General features: G+C 46.1%; 6 protein-coding genes across 6 annotated transcripts; 4 read left to right on the top strand and 2 right to left on the bottom strand.

The window, feature by feature from the left end:
* Positions 1-79: 79 nt before the first annotated feature.
* On the top strand, positions 80-1,867 carry PEX2_040670 (Amino acid/polyamine transporter I; the record flags this gene model as incomplete). The annotated part of the gene is made up of 3 exons (XM_016741342.1): positions 80-243; positions 300-928; positions 1,014-1,867. The coding sequence occupies 3 exons, from the start codon at positions 80-82 to the stop codon at positions 1,865-1,867; spliced, it is 1,647 nt and encodes a 548-aa protein (XP_016599513.1).
* Positions 1,868-7,054: 5,187 nt separating this feature from the next.
* On the bottom strand, positions 7,055-8,681 carry PEX2_040660 (Myristoyl-CoA:protein N-myristoyltransferase, N-terminal; the record flags this gene model as incomplete). The annotated part of the gene is made up of 3 exons (XM_016741341.1): positions 7,055-7,252; positions 7,327-8,110; positions 8,215-8,681. 3 exons carry the CDS (start codon positions 8,679-8,681, stop codon positions 7,055-7,057), a joined length of 1,449 nt encoding a protein of 482 aa, XP_016599512.1.
* A 1,212-nt stretch (positions 8,682-9,893) lies between these two features.
* Positions 9,894-11,391, top strand: PEX2_040650 (Beta-lactamase-like protein; the record flags this gene model as incomplete). Its single annotated transcript, XM_016741340.1, has 2 exons — positions 9,894-10,870; positions 10,959-11,391. The coding sequence occupies 2 exons, from the start codon at positions 9,894-9,896 to the stop codon at positions 11,389-11,391; spliced, it is 1,410 nt and encodes a 469-aa protein (XP_016599511.1).
* A 959-nt stretch (positions 11,392-12,350) lies between these two features.
* PEX2_040640 (uncharacterized protein) lies at positions 12,351-12,932 on the top strand (the record flags this gene model as incomplete). Its single annotated transcript, XM_016741339.1, has 1 exon — positions 12,351-12,932. The coding sequence occupies one exon, from the start codon at positions 12,351-12,353 to the stop codon at positions 12,930-12,932; it is 582 nt and encodes a 193-aa protein (XP_016599510.1).
* Positions 12,933-13,086: 154 nt separating this feature from the next.
* Positions 13,087-14,488, bottom strand: PEX2_040630 (uncharacterized protein; the record flags this gene model as incomplete). Its single annotated transcript, XM_016741338.1, has 2 exons — positions 13,087-13,451; positions 13,501-14,488. 2 exons carry the CDS (start codon positions 14,486-14,488, stop codon positions 13,087-13,089), a joined length of 1,353 nt encoding a protein of 450 aa, XP_016599509.1.
* A 421-nt stretch (positions 14,489-14,909) lies between these two features.
* On the top strand, positions 14,910-17,233 carry PEX2_040620 (Hsp70 family protein; the record flags this gene model as incomplete). Its single annotated transcript, XM_016741337.1, has 8 exons — positions 14,910-15,018; positions 15,104-15,618; positions 15,782-15,854; positions 15,914-16,175; positions 16,228-16,330; positions 16,388-16,521; positions 16,588-16,801; positions 16,862-17,233. 8 exons carry the CDS (start codon positions 14,910-14,912, stop codon positions 17,231-17,233), a joined length of 1,782 nt encoding a protein of 593 aa, XP_016599508.1.
* Positions 17,234-17,989: the final 756 nt, after the last annotated feature.

The following is a 17,989-nucleotide window of genomic DNA, read 5'->3' as shown; positions in this document are numbered from 1 at the left end:
TCCTATCTCACTTTGTTCTTGACTCGCCCTCGTTGCCCTACTTGTTGACCTCATTCGATATCATTTGACAGATGACACTATGGTGGTTGCTGAGAAGCAAACTGCCCAGATTGGCGAGTCGAGGCTGGGGAATAGCACCGAGATAGACACGGTACGCCAAGAGGCTGCTCTGGGTCACAAACAGGAACTGGTGCGGAATTTCGGGCTCTGGAGTGTGACAAGCTTGGGGATTGTGATCGCTAAGTCAGTGACTTTAACATTCTCTGTCCGTGGCCTCAACTAACTTGAATATGTACTAGTTCATGGGCTGCAACTGGTGGCACAATTGTGACTGCACTCATGAACGGAGGCCCAATGGCTCTTCTCTATGGCTTGATCCTCGTGAGCATCTTCTATACGGCGATTTCGGCCTCGCTGGCCGAGTTGGCATCTTCCATGCCCTCCGCAGGCGGAGTATATTACTGGTCCACGGTACTAAGCGGGAAGCATGGCCGCGCCGCAGGATTCTTCACAGGCTATCTCAATGCCTGTGCCTGGCTCCTTTCGGCCTCATCAATGAGTTCCATGTTAGGCAATGAAGCGGTGGCCATGTATTTGCTTCGGCATTCTGACGTCTCCTGGCACTCCTGGCAGGTGTTTATTGTGTTCCAAATTGTTAATTGGACCTGCTGTGCAATCGTATGCCTGGGCAACCGGTTTATCCCTTTGATTAATCAAGCTGCACTGATCCTTTCAATGACTGGACTCTTTGCGACTGTGGTGGTCCTCGCGGCGATGCCAAAGACACACGCGAGCTCTTCGCAGGTATGGACACAATACTATAATATGACTGGCGGCTGGTCCGATGGGGTTTGTTTCATTACGGGGCTGCTTAATGCCGCCTTCGCTGTGGGTGTTCCTGATTGTATCAGTCATTTGTCTGAAGAAGGTATGTTAAATGTGTTAAATGCCGTGCATCTCGTCCTGACTTTTAAATGAGGATAGATAAATTCTAACTAGTGGTTTTATTTTAGTTCCCAAGCCACATGTCAAAGTCCCCCAGGGTATCATGATACAGATGTTAACGGCCTTCACTACCTCCTTTGTTTATCTGATCGCCCTTTTCTATTCAATCCAGGACATCGATATGGTTTTCAATACCAACGTGGGCTACTTTCCTACTGCTGAAATCTATCGACAAGCTACGGGATCTACCACAGGTGCTATTGGACTCATCGCAGTGCTCTTCCTGGCTACCTTCCCAACCCTAATCGGCACGTTCGTGACTGGAGGACGGATGTGGTGGAGCTTAGCCCGGGATAACGCCACGCCTTTCTCGAGCTATTTTGCCGAGGTTCATCCTACATTGAACGCCCCTGTCCGTGCCACCGTCGCTATGAGTGCACTAGTTACCTGCATCGGCTGTATTTACGTCGGCAGCACAACGGCATTCCAGGCCCTTATCTCGTCCTTTATCGTGATGAGCACTCTATCTTACTTCGGGGCTATCCTCCCACATGTGTTGACTGGCCGTCGGAACATAGTTCCTGGGCCCTTCTATATGGGTAAGACCCTAGGGATGGTGGTAAATATCGTCTCGTTGGTGTATATCATAGTCACCGTGATATTTTTCTGCTTCCCATTCGTAATGCCTGCCACCGTTCAAAACATGAATTATACGAGTGTTATCACTGTTGGTTTGATGGCATTGACCGCATTGTGGTGGTTCGTCCGCGGCAAGACCGAGTACCGAGGCCCACACTTTAGCTTTGAGGCTGCCAAGCAATTGACGTCTGTTCGAGCAGGGGAAAAGAGCGACGCTCCTGCGATTGCGCTCATGCAGGAGTCTACAGCAGCTACCCTTGATGATCATGGGCGGATGGGATGAGTGCCACCGTTGCGATAAGGACAAGGAAAAGGGAGTGATCAAAGATCCAATGTGATACCTCATCTACACCTATAGTTACCAGTTTCGGGCTATACCTCGAGAGTGCCAAGTGCCTTGGATCGCGCGCTTTAATCAACCATGTTGGGAATCAGGTGACTCCCATGTGTTCAAGCTCGCTAGTTCGGTTCCTCGCTTCTCTTCTCCGTCCGGCTTTGTGATAGCATACATACATTTTTTCTACCAGCCCTATCATAAGAACAGATCATCGATGGGTTCGAGGAACGGATGAACATCGTTGTGCGCACAGGTCAAAACCTCTATGTGCGACTTTGCGATCGAGAATACTGACTGTATTTAAATAAAACACTTCCATGTTGTTGATATCTACGATAGTAGATGGCAAGGCATAATGTAATGTATTGTGAGAGATGAGGTATAAAGTAAGGAAAGGATGCTGGCTAGATAACCAGTAGTACTACGGGATGACCTATCAGGCGATATCTGAGAGTAACAAACAGATATTTCGACCATATCCCTTCGAATGGCTTTCTTGTAAGCTTCCTAAATGAATACAGTCACATTAAAAATGTGAGTGGTAATACTGTTTCATGGACTTATTGATCATTCATGTCAGAGAATTGGTGTGCCGATGTTGGATGCTCATATATTTTAGACTTCTAGGTTGTTCTTGGTGTAATTCTAAGCTGTTAAACGAGTCCAACTAATGGCACTCCTGTAAAATCGTTGCTTTCAAACTCGAGCATTATTGTATAGACATTATGTTGCTATCCTAGTCCTAGCACTATATAACATGCCTTGTTTTCTAGAATTGACAAGGTTTCTAGAGCGTGCCTGTCATGAGTTTCATAACCATATGCTCGGCTTAGCTAAGTAAAAAATAACCAAAGAAATACAAAGGTCAATTTATGGAGAAAAACATGAGCTTTGATTCTCACCTGGCCTACTCTATATGCTCTCTTATACGGCCTGGGAGTGAACATATGTGTCTTGGCGTGTGGAAATATATCTAGTAAAATTTCCAATCATATACAATTCGTTCCGAGAATTGGCATACTAATAATAGGTAATGGTATTACGAAAACAGGCTGGAATAGGCGTTTTATTTTACCAAAACATGAGAATGAAGTTTACTCCCAAGCTGTTTAACGGGCATTGAAATCACCTTCCTTGATTGATTCTGGCAGTTTCATGGTATAATTTTCTTCCACACATAACCTGATACATACGACCATAGGGTGTGGAAAACAGGGCTTCCCGTCCGCTCAGCCGTACTTAAGCCACACGCCGGTGAGTTAGTAGTTGGGTGGGTGACCACCAGCGAATCCTCACTGTTGTATGTTTTTTTTGGGTTTGTTTTTGTTTCTTTCGCTTTTTGTATTTCATTTCCAGTGAAAGGGAAGGGCCCTAATAGAGAAATACAGCGCTGTACGGAGTAGAGGTGAGATAAAAAAAAGCGTCTTCCTCCTGATTGGCTGAGTCTCCTTCCTGATTAGCTAAGTTGGCAGAACGGCCCCGGGGCCCCGGGGGTCTCCCTCAGTTTACGAGTCTCCCTGAACTGAAACCTGGGAAGGAGCATTTCGCGAGCGAATACGAGATTTATGTGCAGTTATTGTGAATATGTTTGGCGTGACGGTAATCGGATCCCAATTATAACAACAACTATCCTTCAAGATTGAAAATGATACATAACATAACAGAAATCACCGAGTTCTACTGCATTTACGCCATAACAGGCCTAATCCAAGCTAGAATATAGGCACGCTGTTGGCCGTTCCCAATGTGGAAGGAGTGATTGTTTCTAAGCCCCAAGATAAGGAGAAATCTTTTTTGATTGTGCCTTGGAAGACTGTTGGGACAAGTGCAAGTGAGCTTGAATACTTCTTTTCTGACAAAGCTCGTATATGATCCTCCAGTCTTTCTTCCAGTATACCCACCTCGATAAACGACCATAAGCCAAATTCTATCATTTTTTACTGGAGCATAATGAGACATCTATTGGCCTCACGTCGGAGGATTAGCTGAAAACAGGCAACTGCAGCATCCATACTTTTCAATCGAGCTTCCATTGTGCTCAGTCTCCCTTTGAGCTGTATGTTATCAGACATAAGGGTGCTCAGTGTGTCTCACAGGCTCTGGACCGTCTTTGCGCTGCTGGGTTCGGCTGGCCAGAGAAATCCTGAAATGGTATGTTACAGTTCAATTACTCCTCTTTTCCCCATTTTTGAGTAGCCAAGCGCTTCGTTTGCTTGCAGCGGGTTCCCGTCACATAATGGCTAATGCATGTGATCCAACAGCTGTGACGTGGCAGCTGCACAAGCTGCAACTGCAGGTTGTTCTTTCACCTCTTCCATGTTCTTGGATTCCAATGGGAATTGATTGTTCTCTAAATTACCCCCTGCAAATAGTGGCGTACCATCCATATCGACAAAAGCGAGGCCATGACAGTGCATCTTGTTGCTTATTAGCGCAGAAATATCGCTTGGTACAAGATTGTGTGTGCCGGCGTTGGGTCTGGTTGCATCGATTAAGCCCAACGTACTTTTCTCCAAGTCAAACCGTCCTAAAGCTTGAACCCTGATGCCAAAGCCTTACCACCGCAGCCTTCTAGCTGCGGAGCGACTCAATTTCCCAGATTAACATTGCGACTAGCTTTATGACATTCGATGTCTTCCTAGTATGGGCGAGCGGTTGTTCGAGCCACAAAACGACCCCCCTTAATCTACTGACCCCCTGAGAAACTATACCAGCATATTCGCACTGATGTGACGTGTCGTAAAAGCCCTGCAGAACACCTCATACTTGCATTTCCCCTCCTCTCGCTTCCTAGCACATACATATATTAAGGCTCCAGTGTTACCGTCCTTGCGCACAACTCCTTTTCCTCTGCATTGTCGTCCACATCCATCTCTCAATATGGCAAAGAAAAAGTCTAGGGACCGCCCGTTTAACGACGAAATGGGAGATCAGGTCCCCTCCCAACTGTCTCCACAGATCGATTATCATCGACCATCGTCATCGTAAGTACGTGGCAGTCATTGCAATCAAATTCTTTCTAATTTGTCTATTGGCCGTACGAGTCAACAGTTGTTACCCTCGTGATCGGCAATAAACGATATGGCATTCCGGCGCACTTTCTTCAGAAATACCCCAAATTTCAGCAGAATTCGCTGTCGTGTTCACCCTTAGAATTGCCTGATGTTCATGAGGATGTCGGTCATACATTAGTGCGTTTTCTATATTCAGGCGACTACGAGACAATCAACTCGCCACTCAAGGAAGGCACGTCGGACCTCGCAAGAGAATATCGGAGGAGCGTTTTTGTCTATCAAGCTTCTAGAACATGGGGCATCTCTGATCTTGAAAAACTTGCCAAGCCGAACATCGAGAGTTTGGGCAAAGGGATGCCGATATTTGACATACTTTGCACAACAAGAGACGTGTTTTCAAGTCTTCCCGAAGACGAAACCTGGCTTCCGAAGTATATTGAAAGGAGCTTTCAGCGATTACTGAGGCCCGGAAAAATAGGTTATGGTCTGAATGGCATTTACAGTACTCTCGGTCAAAGCCATCGTTTTGATAATACTGTGATGAAAATCATGCTCAATATCCTTTCCCATCAAATCGTATCTTTGGAGAATAGCTTGGAAGACGGTAAGTCCCATTTGGCAATTTAACAAACATAATTGTAAAGCAGAATCACCTTACTAAACTTATCCACAAAGACGAGACACCAAACCACGCAAGTTGGTGCAAAGAACAGCGTGATATCGCCGCCGAAGAGCCTCCCCCCGGCAAACCTTTCACTGATAAGCGGCCTGGTGCCGCCCACTGAGGAACCTCTCGCTGAAGAGCGGCCTGATACCGCCGCCGAAAAGTCTGCTTCTGCCGAAGAATGGCCTATAGCCTCTTTGCCGAGCGATGGAGCACATACTGATGCCATCGTGCTACCCGATTCGACAGTACCGCCAATTGTAAATCTCACGGAAACCAGGCCAAGTTTGGATCATTTGGTGAAATGCTCGGTCGCTGATTTCGCATTGTATGGGGGGATTGGGATAACCTATTAATGGAGAGAAGGGCTAAAAAGATGATCAAGCTCACGACAAGGGGCATCCCTGTTCCAAGCGAAGATGGATTCATCTCGATCTTTGTGAATTGAGTTTGTATTTGGATTGTACTGTCTTGTGTCTAGCCTGTTCTCGAATTTCACTAGACTGAACCTTCCCCAAAGAACAGTAGTCTGTCCAGACCAACCAGTCTCCCAATTTTATTCATAATTTCCACATAGGTCTCAGTCGGACACCAGACATGATCAGGAGAGTATCAAGAGATAAGTAAATAATATTCCACCATTCATGGAGGTGGTAAGCCAAGGACTTGTCAATGCCATCAGGAAACAACCCTATACGCTACGACAATTTCCACGATGCCTGCATCCCTAACAGAGTGTGCCTTTTCCTTACGATTTTCTGGTTGTCCCTTCTGGATTGTGATGTTGTCAATAGGTTTTATACGCGACCGATAGGTAATGAACGACGCACTATTTCAAACTTGAGATCTGCCTTTCATCGGGTTTTATACCGATTCTGAATAGGCCGCAACAAGGCCCGCACATAACTAAACCCATCCATATGGATCGGCCACTGCCTTATTGGTACGCAACCTTGGAAAAGGTGGAGAATTTGGTGGGCCCGGATCACCACAAACATGGGGCCGGAAGGGATAGCCCGGAAGTTTATAAATGTCGAGAATCTCGATGCTGATTTGTCCCATGAATTACCGCACGCTTGGCAATGAGGCTTGGCTCACACCCCACTATGTAGGTTATGTGAACTAGAAATAGCCGGGAAAGTTTGCTCGTCAGGCTTATTTTGTCGATAGCGCTGCTAAATCGTCTTCTAAGGGTCAGGATGGTTATAATGATGGCTGACAAAATGCGTCAGGCGACGACCTGAGGGTCAAAATTTGCCAACATAGAGCCATGATGATGCGGAGTGGGCAGGTAGGGATCCTTCATATTTCATCCAGCCGTGTTTCGCTCCATATACTCAATAAGTTAGAGGGAAAAAAAGAGGAATGGTATCTTCATTTGATATTCCTATCAGACTTTAGTCCATAGGAAAGAAAAAAAATACTATCCAACTTTGAACGAGAGTATATGCAGGTTTACAGCATAACGATACCAACGCCCCCCATTGTCTTCTCATCCGGGAGATTCTTTTGGTTGATACCGCCGGGAACAGGGGCTGTCCGGTAGTTGTACAGGTAGAAGTGGAGCTGGCTGATACCTGCATTAAACTTGAGCTGTTCGAGGAAGAGAGGGTTGTCCTGGGTGGTAAGCGCGTTGAAGACGTCGAAGTGGGCCTAACAGACACATGATAGCATTAGTATCGAGAAAAAAGTGGACTCTGGGGGACGGATAAGATAAATGGGCCTACCTTCTTAGCAAGGATAAGTGCGTCGTTCATCAGCATAAGGAGTCGGTCCTTGTGAGCCTTCATGTCTTTGGTGAAAGCGGTTTCGGTGGCGTAGTAGTAGAGATAGGCAGTGCGTACTTCCTGGTGCTTTGGGTGCTGGATCACAGTGGACGGAAGGCTGTAGAAGGAGAAGAAGTCGGTGATATTATGCGTTTCAGCATCCTCCACCACGTAAGCCCATACAACCTGCTCCTTCCCGAGGCTCGCTTTATGTACTAGCCAGTGTGCGACTTCCTCTTTCGTGAACGCTGGGTTCATGTCATAGCGGCATAGGTAGCGCTCCAGTAAATCATGAATTGCATCGATATCCCTTGGTTCCATAGGTCGAAGCCCCGGGGTCGACGTACTACTCGGGAGATAGTTCTTACTAACTTGGCGGGCCTTAGTCGAGCCGAGGGGGAGTGACGAAAAGCCGACCTCGTATAGCTTGAGCCAGTCTAGAGAGCGGTGATAGTAGCGACACGAGCTTACCGGGGTAGGTAGAACCACACCGGCGGTATAGACGGCCTGGTAGATTCCATCTAGGTAGCAGCGACGAGTGATCTCCTTGATCAGAACAGGGGCCAAACGCTTAGACCGCAGCTTCTTGTGGACGCAAAGGAAGTTGATCTCTATAACCTTCAGCTTCTGGCCCCGGACGCGGACATCTGTAGGTACACCACAGATTGACGCGACGAGTTTACGGGATTTGGTCGCACGCACGCCGACGTGCCATTCCTTTTTCCAGCCGGGAGACATCAAAGCCCTTTATATATAAACATGTGTATCAGCGTTTGTCCTACCCAATACGGCTTTACTTCCCCCCTGATACAGGATCAACGATAGCACCATCAACTCTAGCCAACTTACCAGTGTAGAAAGGACTGAGAGTATCTGAAGCGGAACATGGCGTCATCGTCTTCCACATAGTGATAGGTCAACAGGTCCCACAGCTCCTGGAGCTCCGTCTCGTTTGTCAAGTCCAGGGTCGCCCACTCAAAACCCTCGATAAGCGGATCCGGCTTCTTTGATACCTTCTCGGGGTCAATTATCTTGATCGGTCCATCGCTGACCCCGCTAGGTTCGTCGAAGTGAGGCACGGGCTGCGTCTGCCAAAACTTGAAGGAAGTCATGTCTTTTTGGTTTTTTCCCCTCATCGCGAGCTCGCTCGATAAATTGACAATATCTGTCTTGCGCAACGTGGCATTTTCCTTATCTATTGCGCCCAACGCGATAGTTGGGGTGCTCTCTTTGTTAGACAATTTGGTTGCATTTGCATCGTCGGAATCGGCGCCCTGCGCCTTGCCCTCGTCTTTAATATCCTTAAGGTTCGACATCGCGGTGGGTGGTAATTGATCAAAGCGGTTGATAGAAATCCTTTTATCACAAAATCCCTAGTGCGGAGGTCGATTGCAATATTTTTTGTCTCATCATTTTAACGCTAGTATGAATAAAGCACTAGCTTGTACTGGTGGTGTATAGTACCCCTACTCCTCTTTTAAATCCCTATTATATATAGTACCAGTTCTACTACCTACCTTCCTGCGCTGTTACTATGGGCTATGATATTTAAACCGCTCTCAGCTCTGTTGTAGTAAATAGCAAAGCCGCCAGTGCTAGAGATCTTCGGCATCTCGAAGCGTACGGTTGATCGTATCTGGATATTACGGCCCCATGGTGAGTGGCAAGTCGGGATGCTCGCTACCTTGAGAGATCTTGATATTATCTATCATTGTCATAATCAGCGTCACAGACGACCTTGGCGAAAATAAGTTCGAGCTAGACCTCTGCAGCCCATCAATGCTCCGGGGTGATCTTCACCGAGGCTTATAAATTATTAATTAACGGTAGACAAGTGAGGACAATTTAATTTGTTATATTCTTTATTTACTTCTGACCTTGGAGAGTGGGGGTGACCAAATTACTGACAATATTATGGACCGGTGGCATATTTCGTCGCCCTCTACAATCTTAGGACAATCTAAAATGCGCTTATCCATATTTGGTCATCGCTCTGTACCTTAATAGCTCAATGTCATAGTCAGAATACCGTTATATCGAGGAGCAAATAGTGTCGGAAAAATTACAGCCATTTTCACTAGACTATAACAAAACTCTCGGTTCCTGTTTAAGACTAGGGCCATATCCCAGTTTGAGATCCTGAGAGTTGCCTAACATGACTGCCTTCCACTCTCCGGATAAATCTCCCTGCCATCAACGAATAACACTCCACGGGTTACTCAATTTATCACTTTCCAGCTTTCGCTTGTAGATGGTGTGTTCTTCTACCCAAAATGCATTTGCCACTGGTCTTTATCTTTCCTTGCCTTGTGCTGGCCGGGCTTGAGACCTTCCAACAACCGCTTCAAGGGCACAAAACCCAGTCCGGTTCGCCTTTTGATGCAAATTTCGACCGAAGGGTCAACTGGGCCCTTGAACATTTTAACATTCCTGGTCTTGCTGTTGCAGTTATTCGCGGAGATACCTTTTTTAAAGTGTGTGACCCTGTGTTTCTATGTAGCTATTGGCGAAAGAATTGACAAAGAGCCATGAAGACCTACGGCGTCTCGGATACTATCATTTCCCAGCCAGTGACAGAGCATACCCTATTTTTCGCAGGAAGCACGACGAAGGCCTTCACTTCTGCGGCCATTTCTCTCCTTGTTGACGATAACATTAATTTCCCAGCAATCCATTGGAATACACCGGTTCACACTATTCTTCCAACGGACTTTGTACTCAATGATACTTGGGCTACGTCGCAGATGACAATTATTGACATTTTGTCTCATCGCTCTGGCCTACCACGCCACGACTGGGTTTGGCTCGCCAACATCACACTTCAAGAAGCTGTACAATCAATGAGACATCTCCCATTTACGGCTTCTCCACGAACAGAATGGCAATATTCCAATCTTATGTACGGCGTGGCGTCTCATCTTATCGAGACTGTGACGAACCAATCGTTACAGGTTTTCTTTACGGAAAATATTTGGCTGCCTATGAATATGACAGAAACTTATGTTTCCCTCTCCGAGGCTCGAGCCGCACAACGAGATATTTCACAAGGCTACTACGTGGATTTGGACGGTAAAATTGCCGCCACCGAGCGAATATTCACGGATACTATCCGGGGAGCAGGCAACATACTGTCATCGGTATCAGACTACGCTAAGTGGATTTCAACCATGCTAAAACGGGGACCACCGTTCTCCCAGACAGGGTACGACGCATTTGGCGGCCACTTTATAGTATCGCCTAATCCCATGGAGCCGTTTCAGACTCCTACTCTTTATGGACTAGGATGGATGTCGCACGCATATAAAGGCGAGAGGATACTGTTCCACGAAGGATCCCAGTTTGGGTATGGAGCGTCCGTTATGCTCTTACCACAGCGAGACTTCGGGCTTGTGTTATTAGGCAATAATATGGACGGGGTTAATGCGGCATCAAATGCACTTGCGTATCATCTGATTGACGAAGAACTGGAAATTCCCCTCGATAGTCGATTTGACTGGGTTGCAAGGTATGCAAGAACATTCGGTTGGCTACTTGTCGATAGCTTGGCCTTGTTATCCTTCTGAAAATGTCTCCCTGATTCTGATAAACCGCAGAGGCGATGCAATGATCAACGACGGACGCCTTTCCGATAACATCCTATCAGAGCTCTACCCGAGAATCCCCGACCCTCCGTTGGCAAGCCCTATCAACTTGTCTGCTTACGAAGGATCCTATACACACCCAGCTTACCCGGAGTTGAGGATGTCCAGAAACTGCACCAAGGGTGACAGCGCTCTAAACCGAACAACCCCTGACCTGTGCGCCTCACTTGTAAAATATAATGACTATTCCAAAGATTTGGAAATCAAATTTTTTCACGTTTCCGGTACATACTGGGTTCAAATTGCAGTGCGATGGGGCGTTCCCAGTGCCGCCCGGGTGGAGTTTCTGATTGGCCCTGATGGCTTAGCAAGCTGGTTAGGAATTGAGATCGATCCTTTGATGGCGAACCGGGGGGAAAAGATATGGTGGAGACATGTGCTATAGATAGGAAGCGGTCTGAAAAGCGGGATGTCTATGGAGCATGGTATTTTTCAGGTTCGAAAATTACTGTGCTATGGGCTTTGTACTTCGTACTGTTTCTTACATACAATACGGGGCTGTATTGTATTATAACACTGATACATAGGTCTCCATACTCCATGAAATCCACCTTCCTCCAGTACGTACCGAATCCAAATACTCCGTATTAGGTTTTAGCTCATAATTAGTAGGAAGTAGTAGGCCAGTAATAGATCCTAATCTATGTTTACCTGTACCTATTATGTAGGTGATTAATAATGATAACGTATTACTAGGATCTACTGGTGAGACATTTCCAACACGCATTATAGAAATGGCCCCCACAACTCCTCCGGACACGGAATGCTCTCCAAGGGTCATCAAGTCAATAGAAAAAAAATAATACAATAGAAAAAATCTACAACCTAATATTTTGCCATTTGTCTTCCCTGTATTTATCTAATAGATAAAAATATAAAAACGATTACATTGGTTGTCATCATAATTACAACAATTGTGTAGGCCCTATTCCGGGTTTGGAGGCTAGTCCTCGGGCGTTCAGGAACCTTCCCAAAATGAGACAACATCCCTGCCATTTACGGAGGATAACGTAGCTACTTGCCGTACAAAAGTACATACATAGATCAGACGAAATTGATAGTCAAAGAGGGGGCCGTTCCTATCTACTGCTAACAGATGTCAACCGCGCTACCAGTACCTGGTAGCCGCTTTTGCATGAGCGCACTCATGCCTGTATTCCCACATTATTTAAAGCCTTTCTTTGCCAGCCGAAGTCCACTCCTAGGCTTACAATGGGAATGAGTGAGACTCGATCTCGACTCTTCAATTTTCGCGATCCCAGATCAAGTTCAAATGTTCAATTGACGAGCCTTTCTGAACAAGAGACGTTAAAAGACGCCCCAAAAACACAGCGAGACAGTCGTATGGACCGCCAGTTAACATCCGCCAACGAACAAACGACTGAGCTCCTCAAGACAACGGACCATGTCCTGATCCAACTCAACGAAGCGAAACGTCTGCGAGAAGTGAATGATCCTGGTCTCAATCCCAGCGAGCGAGAGTGGATTGATTGTATTATTAAAGATACTGCGGATGCTGCCCATGAAATTGCGGTAATTTTGGAGCCCGCACGTATTGAAAGAGAAACGGGTAATGGCAAGCTCGGGTTGGGAAGACAACTACGGTGGTTGTACCGGGACAAGCAAAGGGCCCAAGATAAGAAGAATCGACTTTTGATTTGCTATCAGAGTCTGATGATGGCTCTTAATCATCTTCAACGGGTATCCCTGCCCAAGACGATGACCAGACCTGGATTTGTTCATGAACTTGGGGCTGAAGTGCCGTCGACATTCGTGGATGAACTATCCAATAGTCAACGATCTGGGTCGGGCATTAGTGGAGTTACAGATACAACTAAGAGTTCCATGAGCCCAGCAAGTCCAAATGAGGAGTTACAGGACATGTTGACATGGCGTCGGTCAAAGGGAGCTCAGGTGCAACCGTGAGAAGAGAAGACATTTGCCACACATGTAGGATAATTCCCCTGGTCCTTTGCTGTGATGGAGTTGACTCTCCATTAAGGCTCAATAATATTGTACTTATCATTCAATATATAGATATAGTTACTGCAAGCAACATCAAAAGCAAAAGCTCCCTCCTTTATGTTTGTACCGTTTCTTCCTTTACCAAAGTCTCTGGAACCGCCAATCGTCGCCCATGTTCATCGTAAACTTTAATTACAGCGGGAAGGACCACCAGCTTATTATCAGAGACTCCATCTGTTGTCCAACGGAATTTGAACGAACATGGCTGTAAGAATAACCAGACACCGAGGTCGGCTGCCGACTTGGAGATAGTGTCCAGGTGCCGAAGGCGATCGGCCTCTGCGAATTGAGAGTTTCTGTACGCCTCGAATGCCTTGGTAAACTCCTCCGCAAACTTTCTTATGTCGCCTCTTGGAAGAGTCGGCGAATCGTAGAGGAAGGACGTGAGCATACGCCAAGCAAATTCGGCACGGTCCGTGGCTATAGAAATTGAGTCAGTATGTCTTCTTTAGTGCATTTCTAGACTCACGGGTCTTACCAGTATCTAGCATCTCGCTTCCCCGTTTCTGTGGGCTTTTTGCATAAATTGCTGGAAGAAGAGAGCCTTCAGTTTCTCCGGGTTGGATGGCGCGCAGTAGGCTTTCGACTAGAACATGTGTGAGAACAGCCCTTTGAGATCGGGGGTTTGAAAGCATGGTGATCAAGGAAGTAGGCAGAGATATTGAGTCGTAGTGACTGAGACGAGCAAGAGAGTCTTGAGTTAAAGCAAGGTTGGAAGTGGTCCGAGAGTAGTAGTTCTCCACATGTAGACCGGCCTGATCAAATAAGCTCTGAATTCGCATGCAAACCAAGTTGTCATCTGCTGGTTGTGGGATATATCTGGACAAATCCAGGTATTGAGACTCGAATGCGGTCGCAACTGGGGGGAGCGGTGTCTCGGATTTTGTCGTAGAAGAGCCAGCGAATGTAGTGATTGTCTGTCCGGATGCTTTCCCTGTGTTTTCCCCAACAAAAGAAGAATCGGGGCCCTTCTCCCTAGGTTGGAGGCTCTTCTTGCGGAAATAGAAGAAAAGAAACGCCGCTAATAGAGCCAAGATACAACCCCCTGCAAATGCGCCTACTATGGCACCCGCCAGAGTCCCAGAAGTGAAACTTCCATTTGACTGCAAAGATACTGGGGTCATAGTTCTGTTGGTAGGTATGTGTGATGGGTTGGCAACGCTGGAAGGTGTTCGTGCTGCTGAATTGCTAGTAGGCTGAGTGGGAATGACCGACTGTAGCAGTGAAGTGGTCTCCACGGACGGGCCAACATTTGTCGAGGAGGATGAAGTAGTAGTGGTTGTGACTGCAGTGGCACCATTCGCCAGGGAGGATGAAGTAGTAGTGGTTGTGACTGCAGCGGCCTCATTTGCCAGGGAGGATGAAGTAGTAGTGGTTGTGACTGCAGCGGCCTCATTCGCCAGGGAGGATGAAGCACTACTGTTGCCCCCCTGGCTGGATTGCGTTGCGTCGACCATAATGAATCAAAGCCTTGGTCGTACGGGAGACACTTATGAGATTGTTAGAGAAAACCCCTCGATTAAAATTATGGATATAATATCCGCGGCTGGACTGGGGTCGGTCTTTGTACGGAATCGGGTATAGTGCGAACAGCAAATTGGGGGCGGACTGAGATGCAACTACTCTTAGTTCGTACATTAGCTGAATCAAAGGATCGCCCAAATACGTGATGTAAATAACATCCTTGTTAGAAGATAGGGGCTTCGTAAAATGAGACCCTACCAAAAAGATAGTCCCCAAGAGCGTTTTTGTTTTATTTTGTATTGAGCGCGTTCGCTTGCTTTAGGAGCAAGCTGTCGCGTTCATTCACCCCACCCCATACAAATACCCACAGGCTGCTGGCGCCAGTCCTAATACCAAACTCAGCTAAGGAGAAAAATGGCTGACAAGGAGGTCGTAATGCTGAAAACACAAGCATCCGATGATACCTGGGGTACTTGGACGCCGGATATTGTAGTTGGGATCGATTTTGGGATGACTTACACTGGTGTGTTTTGCTTGATCACATCAGTGAACAATTATGTTTGCTCATTTTTACGTGACGATATTCTAATATCTCCTTCTTTTTACAGGGGTTGCATATTCATGTGCACCAGAATGGCTTCCCCCCAAAACCATTCAACGCTGGCCGGGAAAGTTGCCAGGCGAGCTTTCCAACAAAGTTCCCACATGTATTGAGTATGATAACGAGTCAGGCTCAATCAAAAATTGGGGTTTCAAGTGTGACCAAGAAGATGGAAACGCTGACATCAAGGAATTTTTTAAATTACATCTTGCACCTCACTATCATGATGACTTTCCTGGGAGCCCAAGTCGACAGGATGCTCAGCGCTGGTTTCAAGACTACATCCGATGCATCTACCAACACGTGATTTCTCATTTCAACACCACAATTCCTCATTTTAGCTCGCGTCAAGTTGAATTCCTTTTCAGTGTGCCGACTACATGGAAGGATGTACGCATGGTGGAAGAGACACGACGAATTCTCCACCATGCAATCAATTCAAAAACACCAAATCATCGCATATCTGTTGGTCTAACCGAGGCTGAAGCGGCAGCGGTTTACGCCGGAAACGAACATTACCAGGTTAGGCCGGGGAAAAGTTACGTTCATCTGCAATTTGGCGCTGACACAATCAAACTGTCATTTAGCTAGATGACACCATTCTTATCTGTGATTCAGGCGGAGGAACAACTGTAATGTGGCTTTCATACTATCTATTTATAGCGGCATATTAACCAATTACTAGGATGTCAATGTTCTCAAACTCATTTCTTCGCGAGGAGAGCCGACTAGACTCGAGCAGTTGGGTCATGTGGAAGGTATTGGAGAATTTCGAGATGTAGGAACGCTTGATATGAATTCTGCTGATAGGTGTTAGGTCAGCCAATTGGGTCGGTATTCATCGATAGAAAGATGCATCGACTAATATGCCAGCGATTGGAGAGGATCAGGGAGCACCTTAGTATTCCACCAAGTGAGGCCGCATGGAAAATGACTTCAGGCCGCTTTCAGAGACTGAAGTGTACATTTGGTGCCGAATCTACATTGACCCCATGGTTGAAGCTTGACGTACCGTGTTTGGAGTCCGACTCGGACTTCCCCGAAGCCTCGGTATCCGAGGGTCAAATGCTCATTGCATGGTAAACTTGGGTTTGACAATACTTCAGAAATCCACCGCTTACATAAATCTAGGGATGACCTAAAATTGTGTTTTGACACCAAGGTCGATGAAATGTCTGTTCTTTTGGATGGTCACATCATGAATATGTTCAATAAGTACCCCGACGACCACATTGTATGTGTTTTGACTTTCTTTACAAAAATATCTGACTGACTTGCTACGCCACATTAGAAATATATTATTCTTTCTGGCGGGTTTGGTAGCTCTCAATATGTGAGACAACGCCTTGTGGATAAATATGGCAACACAGGCAATCAAAACCATCCAAACGCAGTGGGAATGCAAATTTTGGTTGCAGACGAGCCGTATGTTATTATTAAGAGATTAGCTGCATTATGTGAAGGGACTGACATATATTTGAACTGGCAAAGGCAGCTTGTTGTTGTCCACGGTCTAGTTCTTGATCGGATACAACAAATCAAACGAGGAGTAGTCACGTTTGAATCTCGATGCTCTCCAATAAGCTATGGTATTATCTGCGACAAGATATATAATTCAGAAAGGCATGTTGGGGAACGTGTCCGGGTTGATCCTCGAGATAAGAATACCTATGTTATCGATCAAATCGACTGGCTTGTGATTCAGGTAAGACAACATAGCTTCAACTTCCTTTTCAAAATTGACTCTTACGTATTTCGACCTCAGGGTGCTCCCATTCCTTATACAGGAATAACAAAGGCGTTTCAATTAAAGACAGACCCGGGACGAGAAAGCGAGCCGTGGAGAGTTAGCATTGTGATGTCCACTTTCCCCCTCAACAAGCTACCACAAAACATGTGCCAAAATGGCGTACAGCGAGTCTGTGACCTCGATATCTCAACCGAAAATGTCACTAGGAAGCTGAAGAATCGACATTGGTATAGCATGGGCCCGACATTCTGGCGCACGACATTTGATGTTAAGGTAGTGGTCGGGCCCGCCGACCTCTCGTTTCAACTATGGTCAAAGGACAAGAGAATACGGAGTTCCACACACGAGCCCATCGCTGTGAAATGGATGCCTGCTGGGGAATTATGATTACAGAGACTTGTATCATCTCACTAGCAATTTTTACTTTCGGAGATATCTATATTCTGTGGTTTTGGTCTTTCAACTCATATTAATTTAAATATTTTGACACAAAGAAAATCGAATATACTCGACTAGAAAGGGCCAGGCTGGAGGGGCATATACGTGAAAATTCCAAAGGTTGTTTAGTAGCTCCACCCACAGACGCTATATAATTATGATTCAATTTTTGTCATGAAGATCCTTCTACCTTCTTCTACACCTCTTGCCTCATCGAATCCAAAAGAACACACAGTCTAGGCAGCTACCCCAAGCCGTAAAACCAGACTTTCCCGCTTCATTATCAGGCCAAGCACTAGAGTCAGTGCCATAGCCACAATAACGAGTATGTATGTCGAGCCCATAGCGTCCACAATGGCCGATTCAGCCTTGACCTTCTCTGCGGCAGGCAAAGATGAGATGAGGGTCGATGTACCTGAAAATATGGCCTCCACTTCCTGAATAGATACATTGGGCAGAAGACTCTTTTGTGACTCGTTCAAGAACATGCTGTTGGCAATAGCCAAAGAAATAGTAGTGCCAACAACCTGAGCACAGGTAATGAATCCAAGAAAAAGAAATATGTGGAATTTTCTTTCTGGTAGAGAAAACCACAAACCGTCGGTGTAATGCATCAATCCGACTCAGAACGGTGTGCGGATCATTTGAGGCAGCACTTTTTAGGTCTACTAATTTTTTTTCTTTTTTTCTTTTTTTTTTTTTTTT

This window comes from Penicillium expansum, assembly GCF_000769745.1.
Source record: "Penicillium expansum strain MD-8 chromosome Unknown contig133, whole genome shotgun sequence".
Taxonomy (NCBI): domain Eukaryota; kingdom Fungi; phylum Ascomycota; class Eurotiomycetes; order Eurotiales; family Aspergillaceae; genus Penicillium; species Penicillium expansum.
This window is presented reverse-complemented; position numbering and strand designations above follow the sequence as displayed.